The sequence below is a fragment of the Anabrus simplex genome, chromosome 12, assembly GCF_040414725.1.
Source record: "Anabrus simplex isolate iqAnaSimp1 chromosome 12, ASM4041472v1, whole genome shotgun sequence".
Classification (NCBI taxonomy): Eukaryota; Metazoa; Arthropoda; class Insecta; order Orthoptera; family Tettigoniidae; genus Anabrus; species Anabrus simplex.
Window position 1 is genome coordinate 28366737 of NC_090276.1, and position 19850 is coordinate 28386586.

The following is a 19850-nucleotide window of genomic DNA, read 5'->3' on the forward strand; positions in this document are numbered from 1 at the left end:
TTCTATCATATCGTCACCGTAAGACCTATCTGTGTCGGTGCGACGTAAAAGAAAATTTAATAAATAAATAAATAAAGTAGAGAATGGAGAGAAATAAACTGATAGTTTGGACTCGTTAAGAGGATGGAAGGGCGAAGGTTGCTGGAGTGGATGATGGAGGCTAAGACTGAAGAAAGAATATAAGAGGTAGACCCGCACTAATGTGACTGTGCTGGGCTGAGTGGCTCAGCCGGTTGAGGCGCTGGCCTTCTGACCCCAACTTAGCAGGTTTGATCCTGGCTCAGTCCGGTGGTATTTGAAGGTGCTCAAATACGTTAGCCTCGTGTCAGTAGATTTACTGGCACGTAAAAGAACTCCTGTGGGACTGCATTCCGGTACCTCAATGTCTTTGAAGATCCTAAAAGGAGTTAGTGGAACGTAAAGCCAATGACATTATTATTATTATTATTATTATTATTATTATTATTATTATTATTATTATTATTATTATTATTATTATTATTATTATTATTACTAATGTGACTATAACAGCATAATAAGAAGGAACTTGAATTAGAATGCAGTTGAGGAGCAGTAATGGTGATTGGATAGAGAAAGATGGAAAGATGCCTTCAACATCCTGACCTGGCCGCAAAAGGGAGATTGATGGTGAGGTGTAGAACTAAACGAGGTCACGAAGCTAACTGGAAATAGCGGACAACATAGCATGCGCATAAAATTTATTATTAAAGTTGAGATTTTTTTCCCTTTCTTTCCAGGATACCACTGTATGTATGCTTGCCTAAACTAAAATGGAACCTATAAATCTCAGTCCAGGAAGTGTACAGTTTATTCTTTCCTGTAAAGATCATAAAAGACAGCACATCTGTATAAAGCTCATATGCAAGCAAGGTCATATTATACAAGGATAAACAAGAGAAGAGCTTTCTGGTGTGGGAAGTTTACTCTCTTTCATACTTGTGGATCAACAGCAATGACATTGCACAGAAAAGGCTTGAAAGATTAAGGACATGAAAAAGTCAAGGTTGTACCTCATGCATATCTTCATCTTGTGGCAGCTGTCTTACTGTCTCATTCTGTTTGAAAATATGAAGATTGCTTATAGTCAAGTTTACATCATCTTGTTGTGTATATCGCTTAATAGGTTCTCGACCAGTGAAAAATTAAATAATTACTATAATTAACTAACAGATCAATGCCGTGCTGGCACAGCAAGCTAATGTAAACCTACTGGATCAGTCAAAAATTGAATAAACACCAGAATGGATAATGAATCTTACTGTGGTTCCTAGTTGGCCAATCAGCAAGTAATAAATAAATTACCCCCTGTGGGTTTGGGACGCAGATATAGAATACACCAATGGTATCCCCTGCCAGTTGTAAGAGGTGACTAAAAGAACCATAAGAATACTTGTGATTAGTAAGTTACCATTATTGCGGAACACCATGGGTCGACGTTACTTGCGACTAGTACCACCTTGCGAGGAAAACCTTGGGTCTATGTTACATAGGAGCAGTACCATTATGCGAGGACCACTGGTCTGGGCGTTGTTTGTGATAATGATCATTATGTGTATTTCACCAGTTGGTTCCACTGTGTTCAGAATAGGTCTGCGTTACCTATGAATAGTACCATTTTATGAGAAACACCATGGGTCTACATTTCATGTGATTAGTGCCACTAAGTAAGAAGCACCACGGGTTTGGCTGGTGCCTGTGATTAGTACTATGATGTGAGTAAAACCATGGGTCTGCATTGCCTGAGAGTAGTCGTACCATTATGTGAAGAACACCATGGGTTTGTGTTGCCTGTGGTCTGCCTCCTGTCTACTCCTATGTGCCCTTCAATTTTGCCTTTCAGAATTAGGTGTAAAATTGCCTTTTTTTTTTGTGCCATGTAATATATACCTTAGATATGCAATTTCTCTGCAATCGATGGTGGTGAGCTGTCTCTTGCAGTTTGTTCTCCGGTCATACTTGTTCATTAGTGACATGTTCAACCCACCTGACTCTGAGCATTCTTCTGTGAGACCATATTTCTATAACTTCCAGTTGTTTGATGGCAGCCCCTCTTCATGTCCAACCTTAAATCCCATTGAGCAGGTTAGACCAAACATCTCGAATGTAATGCTGAAGTCTCAAATTTAAGGCATTATCACACAGTAGGCCTCCGAGGTTCAGATGGCAGTGCGCCAGCCTCTCATCGCTGGGTTCCGTGGTTCAAATCCCGATCACTCTATGTGATATTTGTGCTGGACGAAGTGGAGACAGGAAAGGTTTTTCTCCGGGTACTCTAGATTTTCCTGTCATCTTTCATTCCAGCAACACTCCAAAATAATTTCATTTCATCTGTCATCATTGCCTCAGGTCAGTGCGACAGGCTTTGGCAGCTGGCACAATTCCTATCCTCGCTGCTAGATGGGGCTTCATTCATTCCACTCCTGACCTAGCCGATGACTGGAAACAGGCTGTGGTTTTTCATTTTCATTTCATCATACAATAATGTCTTCATTTTCTTGAATGTTGATCTTGGAATGTCTGTTCTGCTCCTGATTTCAAAGTCTAGGTTCAAATCATCTGTTATTCAACAAACAAATATTTACAGTAAATTCATTATTTGTTGGATTTGTTGGTCTTTCTGAGTAGCTGTATATCTTTCTCTGGTGACAACCATCAGTTTTGTTCTTTAGGTGTCAATATTTTTGGACCCTTCTCTTCCTAACTATATTTTGTCAAAGATTAGTTGTAGGCTTTCAACACTATTAGCTCATCTGCATTTCTCAACTTATGTATTAATTCTCCTTTTACTTTAATTCCAACTTGTATATCTACTAGCACTGCCTTAAATATAGCATCTGAATAGATTCATTCATTTTCATTTCCCCTTGTCCAGCTCCTGTCAGTTCGGGATGTTGATGGTATACCATCACTCATTTTTAGGCTAATGTTATGATGGGGTTGCCACTTCCAGAGGCATTTTAGAGCTACTGCCAGCAATTATTCAGGCCGCCCCTAACATGAGAAATAAACGCTGCTGATGTATAGTGTACGCATACTATTCTCATAGTACTGGGCTGCTTCCACAATTTCCACCGTTACAAGGTTTCTCTTCTCCACTCTAGATTCTGTTGAGGTCTTCACTCCCAGCTCAGGACCCTTACCAGATGCTACACACCAGGTCAGTGTGCTCTGGGACTCACGTAGGCAGGGGTGCCACTCCCTGGGTAGGGCTGCCTCCAAAGAGGGTCCCTACCTTATAGCTGAATCTGAATAGATATTGAACCATAATGGAGACACAATACAGATTTGACAAAACCCTTGTCGACTTTCCATGTGTCCAGTTATCGTCAACCGTTACCTAACCGTAACCACATCTTCTGATGTCAATACAAGTTTTCAATAATTCTTGCATCTTTATTATTAATTCTAGTTTGCTGTAGTAGTCTACACTGGGGGGGTGGTGGTGGTGGTGGTGGTGGTGGTGGTGGTGGTGGTGGTGGTGGTAATTATTGATTTAAGAGGAAGTGCCACTGGGCAACCAACCTGGAGAGTGGAAAATTTGTCCTGCAGAAGTTCTTTAATTACAAACCTAGTAAACAATATCTAAAGTGGGGCTGATGACCTAGATGTTAGGCCCCTCTAAACAAGCATCATCATCATCAATATCTAAAGTAGACTTGTACAAATCTAACTAATACATATGATGATATAATTGCTGCCAGAATAACAGAAACACTTCCATCAGCCTTTAGAGAGTTTGAAGCTGCTGTAATGTTCCTTGGCTTCGAGATCAGTGAGGCGAAGTTGAAGTATATAGTTAGTATAAGGACAAGATGAAATAGATTATGTCACAAAGTTGGCAGATACACCTTTGAAGTAGTAGACATCTTCATATATCTTGGTTCACTTGTAGCATCAGCAAAGAAAGTGGAGTCATTGGGTATAACATACATATATTTCTCAACAAGAGACATCTGACTGCATTTGCAGTTGACCACTATTACGATAACATAATCACAGTACAAACTCAAAAGAAACATTAAAAGTTGAAAGAAGACTAATAAAAATACAAATGAGTAGATGAAATGAACAAAGAATCCTTTGGAACTATAATGGATAGAGTGTGAATCCCAGCCTCTAGAGGAAGGAACTTGTAAACTTGTGTCCATAAAGAATACAAAAGAGAACAGAAGTCCCTTCGCTTCCCTTGTGTATCCAGTAGTATTGTAGCCTCACTTAAGTGAGAGACTACCTAGCGTGTTGGCCCTGCAGTTCGGGTTGTGTAGCTGTGAGCGTGCATTTGGGAGAAGGAGGGTTCGAATCCCACCGTTGGCAGCCCTGAAAATGGTTTTCCTTGGTTTCCCATTTTCACAGCAGGCAAATGCTGGCTGGGGCTGTACCTGAATTGAGGCTATGGCCACTTCCTTCCCAATCTTAGCCCTTTCCCATCCTTGCATCACAGAAAACATTTGACGTGTTAGTGTGATGTTAAATCACTAGCAAAACATGTTAGGGACACTTGCGTAGTAAACAACTTTATTCTCCTCTTGGTTTTTCCATGGTTTCCCATTTTTACACTAGGAAAATGATGGGGCTGGACCTGAATTAACTCCATGGGTGCTTCTGTCTCACTCGTAGCCCTTTCCTGTGCGATTGTTGCCGTAAGACCTATCTGTGTCGGTGTGACATAAAGCCAATTGTAAATTTTAAAAAAAATCTTCTATCTGCCAGTTATGCCTGTTTTTTGTTCTTCTCAAAGCATATTGTAGGATCCAATAGAAGACATTTCTCCTTCTTGTAGTCGATGGTAACAGTGTCCTCACAATTTGTTGGACCTTCCTCTGAGGTGCATTGAATTCTTCATAGACTTCCTATTGCACTTTTCTTAGAGCAGCTGTGATTTAAAAATGTTCCTTTGATGGTGGGTATTAATGCTGTTGACAGATCATAAAGGCCATTGTATCTCTCCTATGAAGTAAGAATCTAAGGAGGAGAGACATGGATAATTAAAACTGTTCTGTATTTTTTTTTGTGTGTGCATAGTATTGCTATGATGATGATGATAATAAACAGATCTTTGGAACAAGAAGTCAACAACAACCTGGATTCATGAATTCAAGAAAGCTTTGTAAAGAAACAAAATAGGAGAAGAAGAAGAAGAAGAAGAAGCAATACACTGAGAGAGGGAGCTTTATAGAAAGAGTGTTAAAAATTTAAGGATTCCAAGGTCAAAAGGGAAAGATAACAGGTTCTAAATGGTCTGAGGAGACGAAGAGGAGACAGTAATAATAAGAAGAAGGAGTATTGGAGGAAGAAGGAACAACGAAGGATGAAGCATTGAAATTGGCAGTTGGTCCCTAGAAGACTTAACAGAGAGAGAAAGAAATAAAAACCATACCAAACCCCATGGCACTACAGCCCTTGAAGGGCCCTGGTCTACCAAGCGACCGCTGCTCAGCCCGAAGGCCTGCAGATTACGAGGTGTCGTGTGGTCAGTACGACAAATCCGCGCTCGGCCGTTGAGGCTTTCTAGACCAGGGCCGCTATCTCACCGTCAGATAGCTTCTCAATGTTAATCACGTAGGTTGAGTGGACCTCGAACCAGCCCTCAGGTCCAGGTAAAAATCCCTGATCTGGCTGGGAATCGAACCCGGGGTCTCCGGGTTAGACACAGGCACGCTACCCCTACACCACGGGGCCAGCAAGAGAAAGGAATGTTTACTTATTTATTTATTTTTTATTTATTTTAGAAGCAACTCTATAAAATAAAAGGAACACGTAGATAGAGAGCACTACGTGCTGGTATTTGATACGACTAAAATAATCAGCACATGCTGCTTAAGCTGAGAAAGGAACAAAAGGATTTACATTTTAATACTGTATAGTAATGGCGATGATTATATTAATACTGTAAAATATGGTGTACTTGGTATTGGAGTTTAGACATTTCATAAGTTGGGCAAGCTGTGTCAAAAGTTCTGTTTGTAAAGCAAGTAGAGTTGTTTCTTTATCTACATCCTGTCCATATCTATCCCTTGTTCCACTGATAAGTTGCCCTTGGTATGTCATGGCAGCAAGAAAATTGTGACTCCAAGGATTCTTCTACTTCAGACCATTATGCCTGATTCAGTGGGCACTTTTTATGTAGGTATGGGAAGATTAAAATAATTATGACCTTCATTTATAATAGACCTTTGTCTGTTATTTGGGTGTTGAATTTTGAAATGTTTTCGATTTGTTTACTGCAGGGCACAGATTTTCGGTATGCGTTAAGTATTCGTAGTTGAAAAATGGTTTGAGACGAATAGGCAGTTACGTTTCGTAGATCTAGAGAAAGCATTTGCTGATGGTAGCCATACCGGGTAGGATTCCAAGGCCTAGATTTTGATGACCTAATAAATTTATTACTGTTAGGTTCTTCAGTCTGTCAAAACTAATTTATGAATGAATAAATCTATAAACTATCTGAAGAAGGAAACATATGAATACATACTTATACCTAAAAAAGAAATTTGACAATTTGGCTGCAGTGAGAATTGACGGAATAATGAATTCTTGGTTCATAGTAGTTATAATGTCTACACAAGGTTGTAATCTGTCACCTTTGTTGTCTATAGTATACATGGATTGTTTACGGAAGGGTATAACTTGGCAGGGAGGGATTCAGTTGTGTAATATTATTATGAATAAAACACTGTTTTATTTATCTAATTTAATTTTTTTTTTGCTAGTTGCTTTACGTCGCACCGACACAGATAGGTCTTATGGCGATGATGGAACAGGGAAGGGCTGGAGTGGGAAGGAAGCGGCCGTGGCCTTAATTAAGGTACAGCCCCAGCATTTGCCTGGTGTGAAAATGGGAAACCACGGAAAACCATCTTCAGGGCTGCCGACAGTGGGGTTCGAACCTACTATCTCCCGAATACTGGATCTGACCACACTTAAACGACTGCAGCTATCAAGCTCGGTCTAATTAATTTAGGATGACCCAGTTTGTAGACAAATATATCTCATCACACACAGTTATATTTGTGAATGGATGGCAACAGTTCCCAAATTAGTGGCTATTTACAAAGTCTCTTGTCCTCCTTTCAGCAGGTAGCTAGCTGTGATATTTACCTGGAAGGTCGATCTCTTCCATAGTCTTGATTGACAGCTCATCTTTCACTTCACTTCTGGTTATCTATAGTTTCCCATTTTCACACCAGGGCTGTACCTTAAGTAAGGCCATGGCCGCTTCCTTCCCATTCCTTTCCTATCTCATTGTCACCATAAGACCTATCTGTATCGGTCCAAAGTAAAGCAACTTGTAAAAATAAAAATTGCTTCGCTTCACATGCTCAGTCACACACACAATGTTCAAAGTCACTCATACAGTCATTTCATGTGGCCGCTCCACACGGTGAACTACTTAGTTCATATTACTTGGCACCACTAAATAACTTTGACCACACTTTAACATTACTCTCCGCCATACTTCTCCAATTACAAGATATTAAAATCATTCCGTGTTGACGTTTTTCACTTTACAAAGGTAAAATTAAGTTTATCCTCCTAATTCAATACATCATATAATTCCATCATTAGATGGAGTAATCAACTTCAAACATGTTTTGACTCGTTTGAGCCATCTTCAGTGAAAAACGCAGGGGGGGGGGAGGAGTCGAAGTAATTTATATAATACAAGCCAAAAATGTGCCAAAAAACATAATTAAGGAACAAATGAAAAAACAAAAGAGAGACATGACATAAATAAAAAACAGCACAATATACAATATTAACATCATCATATGGAGCAATAAACAACTCGCTGCGATAAAATTCTGTCAAAACAGGGGTTAATACAAAACATAATTGAATCTAAAAACTGTGTTAACCTATAACACAGTATCATTTGTTTTCATTTCTTCAGCAGTCCCGAAGGTGGTTTTCCGTGGTTTGCTATTTCCACACCAGGCAAATGATAATTAAGGCTATTGTTGTTACCTTCCTATTCCTAGTCATTTCCCAACCTTGCATCACCGAAAACCTTTGATGTGTTAGTGCAATATTAAACGCTAGGGAAAAAAGTATTTTTAGTATGTTAGCCTAGTATTTGCTTTTGACCACAGTCACCCCTGGCCTCAGCAAGGTCTGCCTCTGTAGCTATTAGCTGCCATCCTCTGAGGCCCGGGTTTGATTTCTGGTACTGCCAGATATTTAAGAATGGCAGGATGGCTGGTGTTTGGTTAAACTAGTACATGCCACTCACCTCCATTGAGGATGTGTCTGACAAGAGCTGCACCACATTAGGACAAGGACATGATTTTACTTTTTAACTGTGGGAAGGATCATGAGTGTAAAGTCGCATGTAATTTCTTTACATTTTTAAAAGCTATAAATTTTGTGGTAAAAATTCATTTTTTAAAACTTTATTTTTTGGGCTTTCATATAAATATAGGATGTGTGGCATTTTAAAATAATCATGTTACATCAGTGTTGTATGTTGTGTTATTTTTTCAGCCTGGCCTGGACAATGTGGTGAAGCAGTGTAGGGGAAAAAATCTCTTCTTCTCAAATGATATCAACACCGCCATTAAAGAAGCAGATCTGATTTTTATCTCGGTCAATACACCTACTAAAACATTCGGTAATGGAAAGGTAAGTTCGTATACAGTACATACTAATTAATAGCTAAAGTATCTTTTTAAAAATTCTATACTAGAGAGAAAAGTACAAGTTAACATCACTAAAAGTAATGGGTAGAATGTTAGGTTCTTGAGGCACAGTTCTAAAAGCTGTTCAGATTGGATAACAAATTTGAGTGTGGTGACCTTGGTGGCTTTAAAGGGTCCAGTTGCTCTCGTGAGGAACCACTTTTATGCAGTTATGAGCAACAACAGACCTTTCTCTTCTTAACATTTCGATTATAATGCACGTTGTTTGTATTGCTCTGTCTTTTGGGCTGCCTTGATGAGCCAAATGGCATTTTCCGTTGTCATCAAGATAAACAGTTAAAGGTGCCAGAGAAATTAAAATACACTGTCTGATATATGCAGACACCTGCTTGAAGCTGTCCCCTGTGCTTTTCTCGGATATACTGCCTAGTAGTGGCATTTAGTAATGCTCAAACTCTGTGGAGGAGGCTGTCTGCTAAGTGTTCAAACATTTCCCAGAGGAATGGTAGACCCTTCTTTGTGCAACACAGTAGCTAGTGTAGTTAGTGATACGGGTCATTGGAATCTGGAGTGAAGTTGGAGTTCTAGTCCATCCCAGAGAAGTTCGATAAGATTAAGATCGAGACTCAGGATTGACCAGTCCATTTCCTGTTTCTTTTTGTACACAAAACATTCGTGAAGATTTCCGCTCTTTGTGCTGGAGTTTTGTCAAGGAGAATACAAACTCTGATTGATGCATGCTGTTGCAACTAAAGAACCTTATAGGGTAATAAACACATCCTTTCACTTTGGCTGTTTCCCTCCAACTGAGAAGCTCCAGGTGAATGATGCATATGATGGTCGTCATTATTCTCCAGTACTGCCAACACCAAACACAAGCTTTTTTAACAGTACAGGCTGGCGTCTATCATTCTTCTGCCATTCCCTAGCAACAGACTGCTACATTGTATACTTCATAATTCAAAATCGTGAATGCACAAACTATTGGCGATGCTCTTTACACCACTGAATGCAGCGCTTAGCATTCACTGACAAAATGTGGTGTTGTAGGAGGGTGCCTGGACCCACAACCTGCGACAATAAAGTTCGGTGAATAGTCCTGTACTCTCAGCATAGATGAACAATGCACGAGTGACCTTACTGTCCTTCGAAATAGTCCCCTCCTATAAGTATGCACTGCTGAGATCGGCGATACATGTCCTGGAAACTTTGCAAGAAAGCTTCCTTTGGGATGGTGTTCAAAAGCCTCGTCACGTTTCATTGGATGTCAGGAATATTGTCAAATCTCTTTCCTTCCAAAGTGAGTTTGATGCGTGACTTTTCGGCTCTGACCTTTTTCCGACCAGGGGATCCTGGAAAACGCCATTCCATGCTTTGCCGCTTCGTTTCAGAGTCGTACCTGAGACAGCAGGATTCATCCTCAGTGACAATACAGTTCAAGAAATTTGGTGTTGCATCCGCCATTTTGACAAAATCCTGTGAAGCCTCTAAACATGCCTGCTTCTGATCGTCAATCAGGTGATGTGGCACAAGACGATAACACGTTTTCTTCTTCTGTAACTTCTGGGTAACAATTTGTCGCACGGAATCACGGTTAATCTGTAGTTCATCCCCTATCATGCGCACAGTTAATCGCCAATCGTTCATGATTAATGTCCTCACCTTCTCAATGTCTTTGTCACTGACAGCTGTTGGTAGTCTTCCGCTATGGGGGTTGTCAGAAACACTTTCCCGGCCTCCTTAAAAATGGTCGAACCACTCGTACACATACTTCAAGAACAGTGATTGATCTTCATAAACATATACCAGCATCGCATGCGTTTCTTTCGGTGTCTTTCCAAGCTTAAAACAAAACTGTACATTGATCTTTTGGTTGTTCATGTTCCTGTTCGCAGTTCAGAACCAATGCACTAAACACACACCATTTCAAACAAGTCTTACACGGCACACATACGGCACTGAACAGCGTTGGGAGCAGGTGGTCAAAAACTGCTGCTACGCAGATGCAGCGTTGTGTGTCACCAGTGTTGCCGGATCGACCGTTCTGACTTCATTCATCAAACTTTGTCACAGGTTGTAGAATCTCAGAACTTGTATCTTCCAGCCTATAGACATAGTTCTAGCTGCACAATTAGTGGCACTGCCGGTGATGGTATGTTATCATACAGGTTTCCCATAACACCTTCTTCAACGCTCTATGGTCTCTGCTGGAAAACACATGTGGCATACTTGGCTGTGGTTTTGTTGGGATTTGTCTTCCCGTATCTAGTTTATGGTCATTTCCCTGACTGTCTACTTGAGTAACTCGAGAAGGGCTGGGCTGAGTGGCTCAGACAGTTCAAGTGTGAACTTTCAGAGCCCAAGTTGGCAAGTTTGATCCTGGCTCAGTCGGGTGGTATTCGAAGGTCCTCAAGTACGTCAGCCCTGTGTTGGTGGATTTACTGGTACATAGAAGAACAACTGCAGGATAAAATTCCAGTGCCTCTGCATCTCCGAAAACCATAAACATAATTAGTGGAATTTAAAACCAAAAGTGTGTTTAAAAAAAAAAAATTATGAACTTGAGAATGGTGAATGATTTGATAACCAGTAATCATTCCATATTCAGTGTCACAATGCTCCCTTGTACCAACCTTCTTCAGGTATCTAGCAGCATCTTTGCGTTTGCAAAGGTGTTTAAGCTACTTGTGACATCTTTTAACTTACCATCATCATCACAGACCATTTCCAGTTGCCCAAGTGTGGTATGCAAGTGCTCTCGACTTGTGTCTGTTGAGATAGGTTCTTCCTGCTAGATCTCCTACCCCTGTCTTCGTTCCTCCACATGTTGCTTGATCTGATCAAGGCACATTTACCTTGGTCTGCCATGAGTCTCTTGCCTTCAACTACTGCTTCCAGCCACTTTCGGTGCAGTTCTTTTCGATACCAATTGTTTTAAGTGGCCAAACCACCTTAGCCTCACCTTAGATAAGATTTCACTCAGTGATTAAGGATCTTATCCTTTTTTCTTCTTCTTTTTTAAAAAAAATCATTGTTCTTAGGTATTTCACTTCCACTGCTTGAAACTTGCTAATTTATCTCCTGGTTTGAGTGTAGGTTTTAAGGCTGTACTTGATAATTTTTAAAAATTTATTTATTGTAAACATAACAGGTCATGAGTCTCAGTTACATTGTTCATGACAGTTGTTACTTAGATGTTAAATAAAAACATTATCTACTGTAGACTATTCTTGAAATTACTCAGTGACACAAGTCACATTAAAAAACATAGATAATATAACTAATATTACATTCCAGTACTAACTAATACTAATTTACAGAGCTTGATAGCTGCAGTCTCTTAAGTGCGGCCTGTATCCAGTATTTGGGAGATAGTGGGTTCGAACCCCACTGTCTGCAGCCCTGAAGATTGTTTTCCATGGTTTCCCATTTTCACATCAGGCAAATGCTGGGACTGTACCTTAATTAAGGCCATGGCCGCTTCCTTCCCAGTCCTAGCCCTTTCCTGTCCCATTGTCGCCATAAGACCTATCTGTGTCGGTGCGACGTAAAGCCAATAGCAAAAAAAATACTAATTTAGATTTAATATAATACTTTAAACAGTTATAACAGGGCATTTGGGATCTAATAAATTAATGATATGACTTACAAAATTTATACTAATTTTTCTTTTTTTGAATTTCTTTATATCTATTAAATTATGTTGAGAAGTACAGTGTTACATAATAAGTGAATGTAGCTTCTGTCATTCTAAAAATATCAACATAATGCAGAATATTATTGTAATTTCTCATTGCTCTGTTAATTCGGGAATTCGTATGAATGTCAGTATTAGCCTTTGAAAGGAAGAAGGATGACTTAGTTTTTGTGGTACATAGAAAGAGATTGACTGCACCATATTTGAGTCATCAGTTTTATAATGAATTATTATACAGGAAAGTCAAATCTTCGCATTTTCATCTGTGGCTTCAGTATACTTGAATAATTTATGAATGTTGGGTAATTTTCTGTGATTTCATAAGTAATGAATTTTAAAAACTTGTTTTGAGCACTCTTGTTAATATTGATGTTTCATTTGGTCATTGGGTTGAGCCATACTCAAGTCTGGGTATAAAGAAATTGTTGTAAATGAGTTGTCAGTTACGTAATGAATGACATTAATGTTTTGTTCTAGGGTCGAGCAGCAGATCTGAAATATGTAGAAAGTGCAGCACGGATGATAGCTGATGTGGCTACCGGAAATAAGATTGTCGTGGAGAAGAGCACCGTACCGGTGCGAGCTGCTGAAAGCATCATGAACATCCTGCGAGCCAATCACAGGCCAGGAGTCAGCTATCAGGTATTCTGAATTAACTGTCAAATGCTGAAATATTTGCTACACTGTACAAAAAATAGTTATTAGAGAAAATAAATGAGATTTATGGGATCAGTATGATTTCTTGGCCATTTTCATGTATATTTTAAGACCTGAATGTTCAATTCTTTTTAGTTATTGGTATTATTTTGATTTTAAGCCAGGTATGAAAAGGAAATAGGAACACATGATGGGATGAAGAAAGTGACAGAATAGTGTGAGATGTGGGAGCAACAGAAAGGGGAGACAAGGACAAACATTCCCTTAAGAAACTCAGAGATTTACGCCCCCAAAATGTAAGAAAACTGCTTATCTAAAGTATGGTAATGCCAATATTCGACTACTATGACATAGTATATAGTAACCTGAACGCTTCACTTTCAACCAAGCTACAAAAGGCATGTAAGGCATGTGTTCGATTTATCTCAGATATATGTAGGTTTAACCATATTTCTCCCGCATTTGATAGACTTTCATGGCTCCGCTTAAGAGAGCGATGAAATTTACACACTGTTTCTCTGTTACATCGTATGCTGAATGTTAACACTCCTGAATACCTTGCCACACAATTCCATTACCGAGCATCACCTTCTAGTATTCCTACCAGATCATCCACCTCAGTACTAAGCATTTTCTCATTCACCGCTCAACTGGTCACAGTAGATCATTTGTAGTTGCCGCCAGTCAAATTTGGAATCCCTACCGGGCGAGTTGGCCATGCGGTTAGAGGCGCGCGGCTGTGAGCTTGCATCCGGGAGATAGTGGGTTCGAATGCCACTGTCCTCAGCTATGAAGATGGTTTTCCGTGGTTTCCCATTTTCACACCAGGCAAATGCTGGGACTGTACCTTAATTAAGGTCACGGCCGCTTCCTTCCAACTCCTAGGCCTTTCCTATCCCATCTTCGCCATAAGACCTATTTGTGTTGGTGCGACATAAAGCCATTAGCTTGGAATTCCCTACCTGCTGAAATTAGGAGCATGTCAAACCACCTCCGCTTTAAGAAACTCTGTCAAACCTGGTTAATAAATAATAATTATTCATAACATACATAGGATTAGATCATAGCTAAGTTATTAATTTAATTAAAACATTTAATTGATACCTTAATATATTAAATTGTAGATAATTTATTTAGTGTATATTTAAGTCTTCATGTAGGTGTATGTATGGTCGGACAGAATAATAGGCTTCATAGCCTGAGTCCCGCCATATAAAACAAGACAGTAAATAAATAAAAATAAATAAATCCCACTGTCACCATAAATCTGTCTGTGTCGGTGCAGCGTAAAGCAAATTGTAACAAAAAAAAGAAAAAAAGAAAAGAAAAAGGAGGGGAGAATATTTAGTCAGATTATAAAGACATTTATATTCAGGTAGGAATGCTAGCTTATTGTGTTGTGTGATAAAGTTGTTGGATATCATGAACTTACAAGTTAGGAAGGAGATTTTAATCACGCAGGAAAATGCCCCACACAAAGGCTAAAATGTTGGAAGATGTAATCTCTCTTTCGCTTTGTCAGTATCCACTTCACTTCTTCCTGTTATCAATGTCATAAGAGACTGATAACCTCATTAAATGCCCTTTATAACAGTGGGGACCACCATCCAATTTAAAGATGGCATAGGACATGGTTGGTAGTGTCTGCCTCATTGCTCAACGGACAGTGTTGAGGCCTTCGGTTCAGAGGGTCCCAGGTTCGATTCCTGGTTGGGTCGGGGATATTAATCGCGTACGATTAATTCTGGCTTGGGGACTGGGTGTTTGTGATTGTCCCAACATCTTCGTATTCAGACAACACACTACATTACCAACCACCATAGAAACACACAATAGTGATTACCTTCCTCCATATACGGTTGGCACCAGAAAGGGCAGCCGGCCGTAAAACTGAGCCAAATCCACATGTGCGACACAGTTTGATCCCACAGATGTGGGAAAAGTGGTAGAAGAAGATAGGACATGGTTGTAAGTGGTGGGTAATACTATGAATACCGATCGAGTTGGCTATGCGGTTTGGGTCACGTACCTGTTAGGTTGCCTTTGGGAGATAGTGAGTTCGAACCGCACTGTTGGCGGCCTGAAGATGGTTTTCTGTGGGTTTCTCATTTTCACGCTAGGCAAATGCTGTGGCTGTACCTTATTAAGGCCATAGTTGCTTCCTTCCTAGTCCTGATAAACTGTTCAGCACATCATCCAAGGTTGTCTACCAACAGCCTTCTCAGGGAATCCAGCTGAGTTCTTCCTGGCTACATTAAGATGCATTAATTATCTATCTATGTATATATATATAAAATAAGAGTTTTGTCTGTACATCGCTCAGAATTTGAAAAGAATGGTATTTGTGTATCGGTCATGTCCATAGTAACAAGGAAATGCACTTTTTACTTTTCTGTAATTTCTGTCTGTATGTATGTACACGCATCACGAGAAAACGGCTGAAGAGAATTTGATGAAAATCGATATGTGAAGTCGGGGGTTGAGCCACTACAATCTAGGCTATAAATAATTTTACTCGCACTGAGTGAAATGGTAGTTTAGGGGAAGGCCTAAAGTTTAGTTCTCAAATATTTGTTATTAGTGGTCCTATCGATAAATACTACATAATTAAAGATATATAGAATTTCCGATCATTTATGTCATACGTTGTTACCGTACCGGCTTTGATAACACAGATATTCAAGAACTTGTATTTTTGTTGCTAAGTCCAAATCAACCCCAAGCCACGAGAAAATGAGAAAACAGAATTGAATGAAAATCGGTATATAGAGTCGGGGAATAAGAAACTACAGTCTAAGTTCTGAACAATTTTATTCACCCTGGATGAAATTGTAGTTTAGGGAAAGGCGCCTAAAATTTAATTTTTAGATACCTATGTTAATATTGGTCCTATCGAAAAGTAATACATAACAAAACTTGTAGAGAATACAATTTTCGACCATTTATGTTTTATTCACTTTAACCGTACCTACTATGAGAAGTGGCATTTCAGAATTGGAAGAATACTAAATGTGAAGGCTTACAATATCGAAAGCACATTACATTGATCATTGTTTGTTGTGATGTTCTTTGTCTCTTATGCTACCGCTCAACTCGGATAAATGGGATTACTGCTGCGTACCAAGTATAGCAATCTGACTGAATATTGGCGGAAAATAGCAGGGGAGCTAGAAAACTTTCTTCTTTAGCATGTCATTCCTCTGTTTCATACATTTTCTGATACCGTACTGCAGGTACGTAACACACTGGTTCATCATAGTATTCCAGCTTTTCGATCCCTAATCTGACGCACTGTGAATGAACAGTGTGCATACTTAAGGCGGAGGCTCATGTAGTAGTAGTAGTAGTAGTAGTAGTAGTAGTAGTAGTAGTAGTAGTATGACCTGGTCTAGAATTACAATTTAGGCATATTCCAAATTATAGCACCACAATTCACTAAATAACTGAACATTCAACCCTCAAAAGAGCTGTTTCTTAAAAAAGAGCTTCTTCCTCTTCACTTTAATTAAATTCTACATTCATTTTATTCCAAATTAGCAGGCTTGGAGGAAAAATTTGCCTCAGTCAGATTTTTCCACCGTCATTGTAGTGAATTGAGATTTTCTGACTCATCAGGTACTCCTAGGAAACAGATTAGTAAAAAGGCATAGTTTTTGCCCTGGGAATCTTCACTATTCAACGCCCCCCACCCCCACCAGCCGAAAAAGGACGAAGAGTGTTCACGGATCGTGGCATTCTGCTGCCTGGTCATTTCAGCTCTGGAACTTTGGACTGTTAGATCGACAGCGTAGTACTGTTTGTTAAAAGTGAGAAAATGTGTGTTTTTTCATTTGATCGAGTATTTCATATGAAAGCATTGCTTTTACTCGTGCCTTTCCTACTGACGTCATTGTAATGACCTATGTTCATTTCAGTTGGGAAAATCACTAAGACAGTCTTTCTGAGGATGTAAACAGGCAGGTGGAGAGTGAGTGTCTGCCATTATAATGAAATTCCCCCACCTGATTGTGACTGATGGTAGGCCTGCTTGGCTACCATTACAATGAAAATTCCCTAACCCAGTCTTATATGAGAAAAGACATTTGGTGATTTCTCCGTCGCGTTTCTAGGGTAACGTTAAAAGCTATGCAGTTTAATACAGTCTTGCTCACAATGTGTACACTACCTAACCTACAATTCTGTATAGGTCTGTGATGTAGAATTCCATAGCAAGGCACAGGTACATCAGCTAGTGTATATATAAGATGTAAATCTGTCATTGTGACCCTTTCTGTGTTCAGTATTTAAATAGTTATCTTGTGAAGTTATGTTTCACTCTTATTATGCTGTATGTGGGCAGCCTCCATGGCTCAGGCGGCAGCACGCCGGTCTCTCATCGCTGGATACTGTGGTTCAAATCCCGGTCACTCCATGTGAGATCTGTGCTGGACAAAGTGGAGGCAGGACAGGTTTTTCTCTCGGTACTCCAGTTTTCCCTGTCATCTTTCATTCCAGCAACACTCTCCATTTCATTTCATCTGTCAGTCATTTATCATTATCCCAGAGGAGTGCGACAGGCTTCGGCAGCCGGCACATTTCCTATCCTCGCTGCTAGATGGGGGCTTCATTCATTCCATCACAGACCCGGTCGAATGACTAGAAACAGGCTGTAGATTTTCATATGCTGTATGTATACGGTATATTATGATATGATTTTTTTGCGTGCACTAAATAATAATACAGAATGGTTTGCCAGCACAAGGAATGATGTTTGTATGTAAGTTCTCTCTAATGTACAATGCAGAGTGTTGGGCAGAGTACAGGAAAAAGTGTTTGGGTTTGATTACTGTTACTTGAGAAATATTTTACTCAGTTACGATTACAAATGACTTTTCAATAGGCAATCAGTAAAATTACAATTACTTTACAGAACACTACTCTTAAAGAAATCACAGATTTTTTTTGCATTGGGCTGGAGTAGTACAAAAATGTGCAAGGAAAAGATACTTAATTTTGTGTTGTGATTTTAGCATAGAGACGTTAAGAGACTGAACATGATGTATTGGAACTTTCGGAACAATCTTTTCCCATCATTTTTATTTTAGTTTATGTCATTTAGAGTTTGAAATAATTTGATATTTACAGTACTTGGCAGATAAATTCATTGGTTCTAATATCGTCATCGCCAATCCTCGAAGACTTGCAGAGGAGGGAGTACATCTTTGAATTTACCGAAAAGATGCCGTACAGGGGCACTTGAAAAATACCTATACATAATTTTAAGAATATCGTTGAAATAATGGTGTTTTTGAGAGTGCTGGAGAGATACAAAAGTACTTCATCTTGCACTGGCGAAGCTACTAGTTCTGCTGTAGTACAACTGAAAAAATTATCTTCATTATTTTATTTTTCCCCATTTCTGCTTCCAGCAATGTATATTAATACTGGAATGTAATGATTACAGTTTTATTTCAAGAAGTAAATTACGAGTAAAAGTTATTAAAAATGTATAATTACAAGTAATCTAATTGCTTTTACTCGTTTACCATATTTACTCACATAATCCCCCCCCTCCCCCTTTAAAACTTTTCCAACTTCAAGAACTGGGAGGAAAAATGATGGGAATCTGAATTAACCCTTCATGGGCGGTGGTCTTTTATGGCCGTAGGCGGGAATGAAAATAAAGAAATAAAAATGCATGCACAATTTTGGGAAATTTACTAAAACCATGAAAATATGCCTCAATATACCTCATACCTTGTTTAGGAGTGGAAATCAAAATTTGAAGCAGTTTGAAGGCAAAATAAAAATCGTAAAATCATTTTTTTTTTTTCTTTGGAAGAATGGTACAAGGCACACTCCACTTTATGATGTGACAGTGGTTAACTTGAAGTACACTTTAGTCCGCTATTATGAGATATATGTACAAAAAACTACTTTCAATTATATTTTGGTTTAATTTTTTTTCTTTGTCCATCAAAAAGTGAAAAAAATCTGTCAGTAAATAGTCATAGCAGTTGAACCTACGCTGTACACAAATAATACCCTGAATTTGTAAGTGTCAATGTGATGGATCCTCAAAACTCATGTTGAGTGTGGTATACCTTGAAGCACCTATCTGGATGCAGATAACGCTTTGAAGTGCAAGTTTCGCAAAAATATTATACAACGCTGGTTGCAAATATATTTCACTATACTTCACTGAGAATATCATCAGATATTTCATCATCAAAAAATAGATGAAAATATTCTGCAGTTGGCGTATCAGTATCGAAGTGTGATGGTAATATTGACCTTTGATCAATATTACGAACGGGAATAATATTTGTCGGCCCATGGTCGCTATTAGTCACGTCCATCCAGTCGTCCGCTCTGACGCTATCTGTGTCAGTGTCACTTGTTTCGTTGTTGCACTCAGACGAGCTGGAGAAAGAATTTTCGTCCTCAGACTCACATTCAAAGAAATCACACACTTCTTCGACCATTTCATTCAATATTGACACTATGTCTGTATCACTGATCCGTTTTCGCGATGCCATTTTACCGGAAAACTGCGAAAATACGTATGAAGTACCTGCACACGAGAAAACTGCGTCACGCAACGTGTGTATTACGTAACTCCCACAAACAGGAGAACAAACTCAGCAAGATACTGCAGGGATTTCCCTCACCGGAAGAGTTGAGAGAACAGCTCCTGCCATCTCCGAGCATATTTGGGTACCTCCTCGGCTAATAAACTCGCGAGTTTTGAATGGAACATGTATATGTTTCCGCCCGGAGCGTAAGAAAAGTCGACCATATATATGTTTCCGTCCGCGAACAGTTAAAAGTGGGAAATCAAATATAATTACCTTACTTAA

The 19850-nt window shown here is 39.3% G+C and overlaps 1 protein-coding gene across 3 annotated transcripts in view; it reads left to right on the top strand.

The window, feature by feature from the left end:
* sgl (UDP-glucose 6-dehydrogenase sgl) overlaps positions 1 to 19850 on the top strand; it is a 76700-nt gene that overhangs the window by 10273 nt on the left and 46577 nt on the right. For all 3 annotated transcript variants that reach the window (XM_068229895.1, XM_068229893.1, XM_068229894.1), the window contains exons 3-4: positions 8503 to 8640; positions 12832 to 12996. In XM_068229895.1, coding sequence (XP_068085996.1) covers positions 8503 to 8640; positions 12832 to 12996 — 303 coding nt within the window. The remainder of the gene's footprint in view (positions 1 to 8502; positions 8641 to 12831; positions 12997 to 19850) is intronic.